General features: G+C 42.8%; 2 protein-coding genes across 2 annotated transcripts in view; one reads left to right on the plus strand and one right to left on the minus strand.

Annotated features, from left to right (window-relative positions):
- Positions 1-8,190, plus strand: part of SERINC3 (serine incorporator 3) — a 379,749-nt gene extending 371,559 nt beyond the window's left edge. Inside the window, exon 9 of the mRNA XM_049698706.1 lies at positions 8,028-8,190. Within this exon, the coding sequence (XP_049554663.1) occupies positions 8,028-8,175 (148 nt within the window). The 3' untranslated portion in view covers positions 8,176-8,190. The remainder of the gene's footprint in view (positions 1-8,027) is intronic.
- TOX2 (TOX high mobility group box family member 2) overlaps positions 1-12,151 on the minus strand; it is a 130,471-nt gene that overhangs the window by 57,167 nt on the left and 61,153 nt on the right. The gene's annotated exons all lie outside the window — the stretch shown is intronic.

Here is a 12,151-nt window from a genome sequence, read left to right on the forward strand (position 1 = left end):
AGAGGCAGTGAGGCAAACAACAGGGCTAGGAGGTAGGGCTTTACCAACACGTGACATCTACCATACAGATGTGTGTTAGGAGGCTGCTAGAATCACCTTATTTCTCAATTCGTCCATTTGTGCTTTTCTTTCCAAATCAACTAAATAATGAGAACTCAGAGCAAAGCAATATGGCTGGGGGAGAAGGGGCATCCAGGAGACTGGCAGGTTTCTCATGCACCAATTCTAGGAACGGAAGACTACTGGACTGGTCCAAATGACCTTTGTGGCTTGCGCTTGGGTCAGAGACGGGTGAGCCTTCTCCTGGAAGTCCTAGGAGGAAAGGTCTTAAATGAACATCAAAGCCAATGAGTCCTTGAGATAGGGGAATAAACAAGCAAGGGAGCAGCCTCTGGGCCTTGAGAAAGGGATGGAGAAGAAAGAATCTAAGAACATCCATTGGACCAGAAGCCTGTCACAGTGATAAGCTTATGTTCCATGAAATTATCAGAATAAACTCATTTGCTTACCACAATAAAATAAGTGAATCAAAAATTCAACCATAGGAAGTAACAAATATATATATATAGATAGATAGATAGATAGATAGAGATATATTCTTTTAAATAACCCTTTCCGAAACAAATACTTAAAGCTCAAACCTAGAGAATGAAAAGAAAATCAAGAAAGGGATTCTAGAAGGAGTGGTGAGCTGAAAAACTACTACAACTATATTAATTCAAAATAGCTGTTGATACTACAATTTATATTAATTCAAAATGGCTGTTGATAAGGTGACTGCAGGATTCAATGTGACTATCTTATAAGGATTCCTAAAATAGAAGAGGTATAGGACAGAATTATAAAACTAAAAATGATCACAAACTAAAAATCAACAGGATTTTGCTAGAAGCTATGCCTTCCTTAAAGAAGACTCCAAATACTGATTAGTTATTTATAGTGTAAGGAAAATTTAAGTTTAAATATTTTGTTCTAATTTTTTACACGTATTGAGTTGAACTTCACATAACACAAAATTAACGCTTGCGTGGCATTTAGTACATTCATGTTTTGTGAACACCACCTCTGTCTAGTCCCAGAATATGTCTGTCATCCCCAAAAGGAAACCCCATACTTATTAAGCAGTTTCTCCCTACTCCCCTGGTCCCAACCCCTGGTAATCACCGATCTGTGTTCTGTCTCTGTGGAGTCACCTATTCTGGATAGTTTCATATAAATGGAACCATACAATATGCGACCTTATGTGGCTTCTTTCACTCAGCATAATGTTTTTGAGGTTCATCCATAATGCAGCACATATCAGTAGTTCACTCCTTTTTTATGGCTGAATAATATTCCACTGTATGTATAAACCCAATTTGTTTATCCATTCATCCACTGATGGACATTTGGGCTGTTTCCACCTTTCAGCTACTGCGAATAGTGCTGCTATGAACAAGTTTGTACATATATTTGTTGGAGTTCCTGTTTTCAATTTTTGGGGGTATATAGCTAGGAGTGGAGTTTCTGGGTCATACGATAGTTTGATGTTTAATTTATTGAGGAACTGTCAAACTTTTTTCCACAGTGGCTGCACATTTTACCTTTCCACCAGCAACGTCTGAAGGTTCCAATTTCTCCACATCCTTGCCGCCAACGCTTATGTTGCATTATTTTTATTATAGCCATCCTAGTGAGTATGAAGTGGTATCTTATAGTAGTTTTGATTCGTATTTCCCTCATGACTGATGATGTTGAGTATCTTTTCATGTGTTCTTTGCCATTTGCATATCTTCTTTGGAGAAGTGTCTTGAAGTCTTTTGTCCATTTTTAAATTAGGTTTTCTTTCTGTTGCAGTATTGTACGTGCTCTTTATATATTCCAGATACTAGACCCTTATAAGATGTATGATCTACAGATGGTTTTCTCCCATTCTCTTTCTTGATAATGCCCTTGATACACAGATGTTTTTAATTTTCACGGAGTCCAATGCATCTATTTTTTCTTTTGTTGCTCATGCTTTTGATGTCCTATCTAAGAGTCCACAGCCAAATCCAAGGTCAGGAAGAGTTACTCCTATGTTTTCTTCTAAGAATTCTGTGGCTTTAGCCCTGAGACATAAGTCGTGGATCCATTTTGAAATAACTCTTGTCTATGGCATGAGGTAGAGTCCAACCTCATTATTTTGCACATGGCTGTCCAATCGTCCCAGCACTATTTGGTGAAGAGACTGTTCTTTCCCCATTGACTGGTCTTGGCACCCTGGTTGAAAATCAATGGACCACAGATGTAGGAGTTTATTTCTGGACTCTTATTTCTATTCCATTGGTCTATATATCCATCCTTATACTATTCTATTGTGAACCACACTGTTCTGACTATTGTGCTTTTGTAGAAATTGGGAAGTGTTCTCCAACTTTGCTCTCCTTTTGCAAGATTGTTGTGGCTACTCAGGACCCACTGCAATTTCATATCAACTTGAGGATCAGCTATTCCATTTCTTCCTAAAAAGGCCGGTGGAAACTTGATAGAGATTGCACTGCATAGGTAGATGGCTTGGGGAGTACTGCAGTCTCACCAAAATTAAGACTTCCAGTTCATGAGCACAGGATGTCTCCCCCATTTGCCAAGGTCTTCTTTAATTTCTTTCAGCAGTGTTTCATAGTTTTCACTGTTCAAGTCTTTCACCTCCATGGTTAAATTTATTCCTAAATAGTTTATTCTTTTGCATGTTGTTATATATGAAACTGTTTTCTTAGTTCTTTTTTTTTTTTTTGGATTGTTCATTGTTGGTACGTGGAAACACAACTGATTTTTGAATATTGATCTTATACCCCGAAACTTTGCTGCATTCATTTATTATCTGTTTATCATAATTTTAAAGAAAAGCAGAAATTCCACACTGCTGGAGGAACAACAATAATAACAACAACAAATGGAAAAGAAAATAGAACCTGATCAAACCAACAAAAATCTGAAAAGAAAAAAAGAAAATAGAAATGAACTATGAAACATGATAAAGAACCTTCAAAAAATGACAGTATAAGACTAAATACTAGTAATCACAATAAATACAAATGATTTCAATTCTTTTATTAAAAGACAAAAAATTAATATTTTGATTAAAATAAATGAATCTAGCATATGACATTTATAATAAGCATGCGTGAAATAAAGTGACACAGAAGGTTAAAACTAAGCAGATCTATCAGGCAAATAAAAAGCAGAAGTGGCAAAATTAATAACAAGTTAAGTACAATTTGGGGCAAAAGGCATAAAAGAGACTAAGAGTAATACTTAAGTTGATAAATGACATAATCCACTAAGAAGAAATGACAGACATAAACTTTTATGTAGACGGATAAACCACAGGAATATAAAACGTTGAAAAACTGTGAGAAGTACAAAGCGGATTTAACCAAACCATAAACATGAAGAATGCTAACACATCTCTTCAAAAACTGACAAACGAATCAGATAGAAATGAGTAAGGACAGAAGATTGAATAGCACAATTTCCTCTCTTGATTTGTCTCAAATTTAAAGAACACACATTCTTTTCAAATGTCCATGGAACACTTAAAAAACATGAGTATGTAATAACTACTCAGATAACCTCAAACTGTTCAAAAGGCAGGGATGATATAAGCCACAGTCTAGGATCTAAATGCACTAACCTAGTTTTTAGTTTAAAAAAAAAAGAAAGGAGAGAAGGAGGGAGCAGAAAAACATGGAGGGAGACAGACCCTCCTAAATACTTGGGCATTTTAAAAGCAATCTTCTAAATAACTTTTGGGTTAAAGAGGAAATCACAACTGAAATTACAGACAATGAGAACACTACCTGACAAAACCTGTAAGAGGTGGACAATGGAAAATTTACAACTTTTTACCTAAGTGAATTTATTGGAAGATAAGGAAGACAAAATAGATGAATTCAGCACTCAACTCAAGAAGCTAGAAATAGGAACAAAAGAAACCAAAAGTCAGTAGAAGACTAATAAAATAGAAAACAAACTTTAGAGAAATACAGGAAAGAGATGGTTTCTTAAAAAGGCTAACAAAAGAGTAAACCACTGACAAGAAAAAGAAAAAAGGACACCCAAAGAAGGAATGCAAAATACATTGATTCTTTGAAAGTTGTTGAGAATTCCTTTGTGACAGAGTATAAGGCTATCATAAATGTTTTTTATTTTCAGCTTCATTCTGTTGTTTAAATCTTCTGAATAACTATTAGTTTTCTTTTTCTGTTTGATCTATTGGTTTCTGAGACAGGTAGGTCAAAAAATTTCCACGATTGTGATGTCATCAATTTCTTCCTGTATGTCTGTCTATTTTTGGCTTCATATATTTCAGAGCTATGTGGTTAAGTATTTACATATTAATGATTATTGTATCTTCTTGGGGAAGGGTACCTTTCATTATTCAATGGTTTATCCAATTAATGCTTACTAGAAAGTTCTCAGACTGACATTTGGATTACCCATTTCCATCACCCACCCCGATGCTGTATAGGCAGAAGATTCACTGAGGGGGGATCTATAGGAGTAGAGTGTGATTTGGCTTTCCTTCCATCCTGAAACCCCACTTTCGAGCCAAGTGAGAAAGACCCCAGTAGCACAGCTTGTTGGGACTCGGAATGCAACACAAAAGGGGAGGCGGCACCTCCTTCCGTGGTGAGTCTGGTGAGAAAGAAAGAGCTCTCAGGAGGACCCAACTTGTGTCCCCAGAGTTGAGAGGCTCTGTGACTAGAAGGTTTTGAAAGATGGGAGGAGAGCAGAAGCTGCCTGAAATGTCAGGGCCAGGAGAGATTGAGAGAATGAGAGCGAGTCAGAGAGCAATCTGCATGTCCCTGGTTTGGCAAGTTAAGGATATGTGAGTTGCTGAGGGCAGGTGAAAGCTAAGGACAATGGTTGGCTGAAGGCATCTATAGAGGTCCCACCCAAGATGGTAGCCTGACAGGGCAGGGGGATCTCAGCAGCAGGAGGTATGTCAACAGGTATACCACCCACAGAGCAGGTCACAAGAGGTGAGCTGCAGAGTGAATCCCCAGCTCAGTATGCCCCATGGAAAAGAGCCAGCGTGTGAGAGCCTGCTATAGCAGCAGGCACAGACGGTAGGACTTCAACAGTACTAGTCAGCAAGAGGTTTTGACCCTAGCCCTTAATCCTGCCTTACCCTGTCCTGACCCTGGAGTCTCCAGCAGCATCATAGGAAATGGGAGTGGATGGAGAGGTAACAGACCACCCCCATGTCCACTGCAGGTTTCCAAGACAATGAGCCAGGAAGGAAAGAACATGGGATGGACCGCTGCTTTCTTGTATCCTGTGGAGTCCAGTCCGCTGAATAACCCAGAGTGACAGCAACAACACCTTATGTTGACACAGGACTTTGGGGTTCCAAATGCTTCCACATATTACAAATATTTTCCCATAAAAGCCTGAAGATTCTTGGAATACATAATCAGTGAGTACTTTTTCTTTTTTAATTCTACAGAAAGAACGCTGTCTTTGGACCTAGACTGACCTGGGGGAATTCCAATCCTGCCACTTACTTGCTGAGGGACCTTTGGCAATTTATCCCAACTACCTACTCCCGAGTGTCTTTATCTACAAAACCCCACCTAACAGCTGAGAGAATTATATGAGGAAACAGATGTGAAAACACAGGAACAGAAGTCAACACAAATCCCCTCCCCGGCCCCCAAGGAGGGGAAAAAAGAAAGACCTCAGGGTGTAAGCAGAACAAGTGTTAAATATCTTTTCCATTTTGGAAACTGAGGTTCGAAAAGGCAAAATGACTTATCCAAAGTCACACGGGTAGCATGTATGGTAACAAGGACAAGAAGCCCTGACTGTCTGGGGCCAACACATACTCTACCATTATTCATGCCCCTCCTCGCACGTACATCAATCCTGATTAGCCCAGGACAGTCCTGCTTTATGCCTCTTGTTCTGGGGTAATTTTTAATAGTGCCTTCTTTCACTTTAAAATTGTCCTGGTTTGGACAATTGTCCTGGTATGGCCAACTACCATCCTAACAAATTAAACCTACACCCTATAAGAACATCTCAGCTAGAGGACTGGCATTCAATTCAGTGTTTCCTAACTCTGTTTTCAAAACAAGGAAAATGGCATCTTACCCAAACCTGAAACCCCATCAACTGGATCAGGGCACCCAGCGCCATAACTTCTTATTATGTGTACAGTAATTTTATGGAATTCAGTGGGGACTGAAATGCAATTTTGTCAGGATTGTCTGTGTCCATAATGACCGAGTCAAATTAATCATCTTGGATAATACCCCTGTGTCACCCGTCCCAGAGATGTTTAATAGAATCTTTCTGATTCACGTCTCGCAGACCATCAGATCTGGAGTATTGCCACCCTTCTGAAAATCGGTACAATTATGTCTTCTTGTTGGGCTATCATTTTCCAGGACTAAAACATGCTTCTTAAAAATAAATAAATAAAATCCCATGCCACATATAAGTGAAGCAGGAGTGAAAAAGCCATATTGTTGAAATTAAATGTGGATTCTGGAGGTGGTGGTGGGGGGGGGAGTATGTAATAGCTTTTTAAGCCTTTATTTACAGGCAGAACCTCCAAGTCATGGCAACAGGGACGGAGGAGAGTGTAGAAAACTCTCTCACTGGTGGGCCTAATCCTGAAATGCTTGGATCGCAGCAGACAGAGGCATCATAATGTGACAATGACAACCAGTCACACTTGACATGAGTTTTGTTTACTAAAACTATACCTGGGAACAAACATGATAATCCCTGTGTGTTTTTTTGCTCAGAAAATTATCTGAGTCACTTTAAGGTTCCGGCAGCTTTCCAGACTGATACACTTGTGGGGAATGTTTCTGGAAAAATGAGGAATTAGCAGTGGGGTTCCCTTCTTTAGGAAGAATCAGTCCCAGCAGAACTGAAGTAGCAAGGCTGGGGATAACCTGGGGCCACAGCTTTTGAGTAAGAGGGAGTGGCCTGAGCAGCAGGCATTACCCCATTTTACAGATAAGCAAGCTCACTTTTCCAGTAAGTGGCAGAGTTTTATTTTCATAACATATTTTTTTACAATCACATATCCAACTGCCTCTTTGACACGTTCCCTTGGATGTCCTAGAGGACAGGTCTGCAAATTTTTTCTGCAAAGGTACAGATAATAAATCTTTTTGGCTTTGTGGGTCAGTCTCTGTTACAACTATTCAACTCTGCCGCTGTAGCATGAAAATAGCCATAGACAATATTGAAACTAATGAACAAAGCTGTGTTCCAATAAAGCTTTATTTACAAATGACAAGTGGTGGGCCAGATTTGGCCCATGGGCCATGGTTTGCTGACCCTTGTCCTAGAGGTGGTTTTTCTTCTCCATAGAACTTTTAGCATCTAACACACAATATTCTTGACTTTTTAAAGGTACTTATTGCCTGTTCCTGTCACTAGAATGTGAATTCTGCTGTTTGGTCACTGATTATCCCAAGGGCCAAGGACAGTGCCTTGCACATAGTAGGGCCTCAATAAACATTTGCTGGATGAAATAATACATGAATGAATGAGAATAGGGGTTTTGGACTATTGTGTTTGCTGCTGTATCTCCAGCACCTAGAACACTGCCTGGCACACAGTAGGTACTCAGTAGACTTTTTTTTTAATGAATGAATGCATGAATGAATTTACTGATGGCCCACTGTGGTAGAGGGCTGGGCTCCGCACTATTTTCCCTGTAAGCTCTAAGAAGTCAGCAAAGGTCTAAGGTGGTCTTCTCCTTAGAGATGCTGCTTAGTACAAAGTAATTCTAACTTGACCCATGAGGGTCTCTTGGTTCCCTGTCCCCATCTTCGAAATCATCTTCCCATGAATGTGTCTGAATTCCAGCTCTACCCTTGGCAGTCTGTGTAACCTTGGGAAAGTCACTGCTCCTTTCTGGGTCTCAGTTATACCACCTGTGAAAAGAGGGATTTGGACCAATGGATTTTTTTTTTTTTTTTTTTTTTTGTGGTACGCAGGCCTCTCACTGCTGTGGCCTCCCCCGTCGTGGAGCACAGGCTCCGGACGCGCAGGCTCAGTGGCCATGGCTCACGGGCCCAGCCGCTCCACGGCATGTGGGATCTTCCCGGACAGGGGCACAAACCCGTGTCTCCTGCATCGGCAGGCGGACTCTCAACCATTGCGCCACCAGGGAAGCCCTGCTGATATTTCTGATGCTGTTTTTAATCTCCTGTGCCCAGCACGTCCTGGGTGGATGACTTTGGCAAGCTGTTTTACCTTCCTGAAAGTCAGTTTCTTCATCTGTAAAATGGGTACTCTAATAGCACCTCATGGTGACTACCATTTGCCATGCACCAAGCCCTATAATAAAAATTTTGGGTATAAATGTATCTTATTTACGTCTCCCCACATCATTTTGAGGAACTTCTAAAGATAAAATTGAGGCTCAGAAAAGTTGGTTGACTTGTCCAAGGTCGCCCAGCCATGAAATGTCAAGACCAGAATTTGAGCCCAGGTCAGTTTGTCTTCCCCTGTCATTACCTTTATAACTCATCTGACCAACAACATCTCTTTATTGTTGCCCATGATGGGCTGAAACCTCACTCAGAGCCACTAGACTCCATCTCAGGGGCCCCTTCAGCCTAGGGGCGACTCAGCCAGGTGGGGGAGACCAGTCTCTGGCCACTTGAAAAGACACTAGGGACTTTCCTGGTGGTGCAGTGGTTAAGAATCCACCTGCCAATGCAGGGGACACGGGTTTGAGCCCTGGTCCAGGAAGATCCCACATGCTGCAGAGCAACTAAGCCCATGTGCCACAACTACTGAGCCCGTGTGCTACAACTACTTAAGCCCGCGTGCCTAGAGCCAGTGCTCCGCAACAAGAGAAGCCACCGCAATGAGAAGCCCACGCACAGCAACGAAGAGTAGCCCCCGCTCGCTGCAGCTAGAGAAAGCCCACACGCAGCCAAAAATAAATTAAATAAATAAATAAATAAATAAATAAATAAATAAATAAATAAATAAAAAGACACCAGTCCCTCCTAGAGTCTCAGGCAGGGGGTGGAAGAGGCTGACCCATCAAAAGACATAATCTAGAAGGTCCCTCAGAGGCACCCATTCAGCCCACATTCACAGATGCAAAAACCAGGGCTCAGAGAGGGCGCATGACCTACTCAAGGGCACACAGTGAGAGAGGCTGAAGAGGGCCAGAGCCAGGACTCAGCACCATCCTGGAAAGGTCCCCCATCTGGCCCATTTCGACTTCCTGATCACTGGGTGATCTTGCATTGCAGCAATGAACAAGTGTGTTAAATCAGGGACTCTCCTACCCTCCCCAGCAAAGACTCAGGCCCTACAGAGGATGCTGAGTTGCGGGTGGCTGGGAGTGGCCGAGGGGTGCTGTTTTAAAGAAAACCCTTGAAATTATGTCTCCAACCCAATGCTGTTCCCTCCCCCAACCCATAAACTTCCTGCACCATCTTCATTGTTTCCATCCCATTTAGAGAGAGTGAACGTTTCCTGGGATTCAATTTCTCTCATAATAGTTGGAAGGAAACAAAACTACATGCTGTAAACATTCACTGCATTGTACGAGAAACCTCAGCATTACGGGGGAGGTGTAATAAGTGCAGACCCAGGTCTCCCACCCCCAAGCCCCCGCCCCAAAAATCCATCCCCAATGCCTCCCATGCCTGTGCCCTCAAATATCTAAACATCTCACAGCCAGGAACCTAGAGCTTTAAAATAAATATATATATTTTAGCTATTGGAATACATAATTAAGATTGGTGAGGTGTAAGTACCGACTCCTTCCCAGCGGTTTTCTCTCAATGAAAACAAGAGAGGCTGGGCCATTTTTCTGAGCACGTGTGTAGGACAGATGAGGGAACATTCCTTAGTTCAGCCTGACATATACTCAATTCTCTCCATATACACATCATGGGTTTTTTTTTTTTCCCTTCCTTGCATTTTCTTCTCCAGCTGCGAAGTGATATTAAATTTCATCAGATTTGAACAAAATCTGTGGTCTTGAAACAGTTTCCCTTAAGGCCCCTCATATTTATTCAGAATTCATGAATCATGTTCCGATAACAGAACCGTAATTATTTTTAAAGTGTGATGTTTGTGGCTTTAATAGGAAATGCTTGCAAAAGGCCTTTTCTCTTTGCTTGTTTGTAATCTTAGCAGTAATCACTGCTGTTCCCTTCTCTGCACCACAGCAGGCAGAACACAATTTCATTTTCATATGACTCGGGAGCTCTTCACCCAGGTTTTAATTAAAGCAATAAAAGCCATGTCATCTTTGCCCTTTACGATGTACACAGATTCAGAGGCCAGAGTTACTAAGCCTAGAATCTTAGATTTCAACAGTGGCAGGAGGTCTCTGGGTCCTGGGACATTTGCTGGAGGTATTTTTGTTTGTTTCAAAAAGACTCAACCACCCCTCTCTCTGTGGCTGCAGTTTCCTTCTCTGTTAAACAGGAAAGCAACCATACCTACCTGAGATGAAATGAGACCAGCCACGGAAAACATTTAGCCCCAGTGCCTGAGCCCACAGAAGTTCCCAGTAAATGTTCATTAGCAGCAGTAGCAGCATTATTTAGGGCTGGAAAAAGCCTACAGACCATCTGCCTTCATTATTCTCAGGAGGGGACTGAGGCTCAGAGAGATACCAACACCAGATGAAGGGAACAGGGCAGAGCTGAACCTGGAACCCAGAGCTCCTGGCTCTTTCCTCGTTCTGGGCATCCTACACTGCCCCCTGCTGGAAGGAGGCTGAGCATCGACCCAGTCTAGGTCTATGCTTGACCCAAGTGGTAAGAAAAACAGACCAGGCACCCCTGGGGAAGGGGCTGACATCCTTCTCTTTCTCCAAGGTCCCATCCAGACCACTGTCTACCTTCCCTACAAATCCCACCCCACCCCACTCAGCTCCATCAGCATCCAGCGGCTCATGCATCTCCAGCTCACCTCCTTTCCCCATCACGCTCCCAGCCTTCAGATCTAGGCTCTGACTTCCCATCCATCGCAACCCAGCACCATCCCAAGTCCCTTCAGCTCGGCCACCACGCTGATGCTGGGCTCTCAGCTCCTCACTCCCCAGGAACATCTGCTCCACTCTGTCAACACCCCCTCCCCAGACACACCCAAGACTCCATCAATGCCCATGGCTGCTCACCTTCGAATCACCACCCGCTTCCCACTCCGTGACTAAGGTGTCCTCACTGTCCAGCTCCTCCCTCAGGGACTCTCTGAGCCTGGGCTTCCCTCTCTTCTGTCCTTACCCAGCTTGGATTCCCTGGTCCTTCACTTCAGTCTCTCTTGGGCAACGAAGCTTGAGTGTCCTTCTGGTACACCTGCCTGGCAAATCCTTGCCCTGGATTCACCCAACTGTCTGCCCTTACAGCACCTGCACCAAGAACTCAGTCTTCCACAAGCCATGACAAATATCGCAGACTGCCCCCATCCCCTTAGACCTCCAGTGCGCTGACTGTCAGCAGGTGACCCAGCCACTCACCAACCTCTCTGAGAAGACAGGTGCATACAGGGGCGGACGCCCTCTGCTCCGAGCCATCCCATCTACAAAGCCACACTCCTTTCCTCCTTGGTCCCTGCTTCTGGCCAAGGCCAGAGCTTCTACCTCTGGGCAGGACCCACCCCTCCCACCCTCTCCCAAAACTTAAGCCATCAATTAACTGTTTCCTGTCCTGAGCCCTGAGCATCACCTCTTTTCTGGATGCCTTCCATCAAGATTAATTCTAAAGACTCTATCATCTTTAAAAAATCCTTCCAAGGGGTCCTCATCTCACTGAGTTATGACCCTTGCTCTTGTCTTCCCCAGCTAGACTTCTTAGACATTGTCTAGACTTGCCATTTACATCCTCACCTCACACTCCCTCCTCCATCCACCCTGGGACCTGTAGGACATCCCCTACACATCAGAACTGCTCTTTCTGAGGTCCAGGATGACTTTCTCTTTGCTAAAACTATTGGACATATCTCAGTTCCTATTCCAACCAACCCCTCAGAAGCATCGACCTTCCGCTTCTTCTTGTTTAAATTTTATTTAATTTTTTGAAGTGATACTAAATCCTCATGGTTGAAAACCCCTGAAAAGGTCAGTGAAAAGTCTTTTTGCTACTCCTGTCTACCTCCCAGTAACCAAAACACACACACACAC

Source organism: Orcinus orca, chromosome 16, assembly GCF_937001465.1.
Source record: "Orcinus orca chromosome 16, mOrcOrc1.1, whole genome shotgun sequence".
NCBI lineage: Eukaryota > Metazoa > Chordata > Mammalia > Artiodactyla > Delphinidae > Orcinus > Orcinus orca.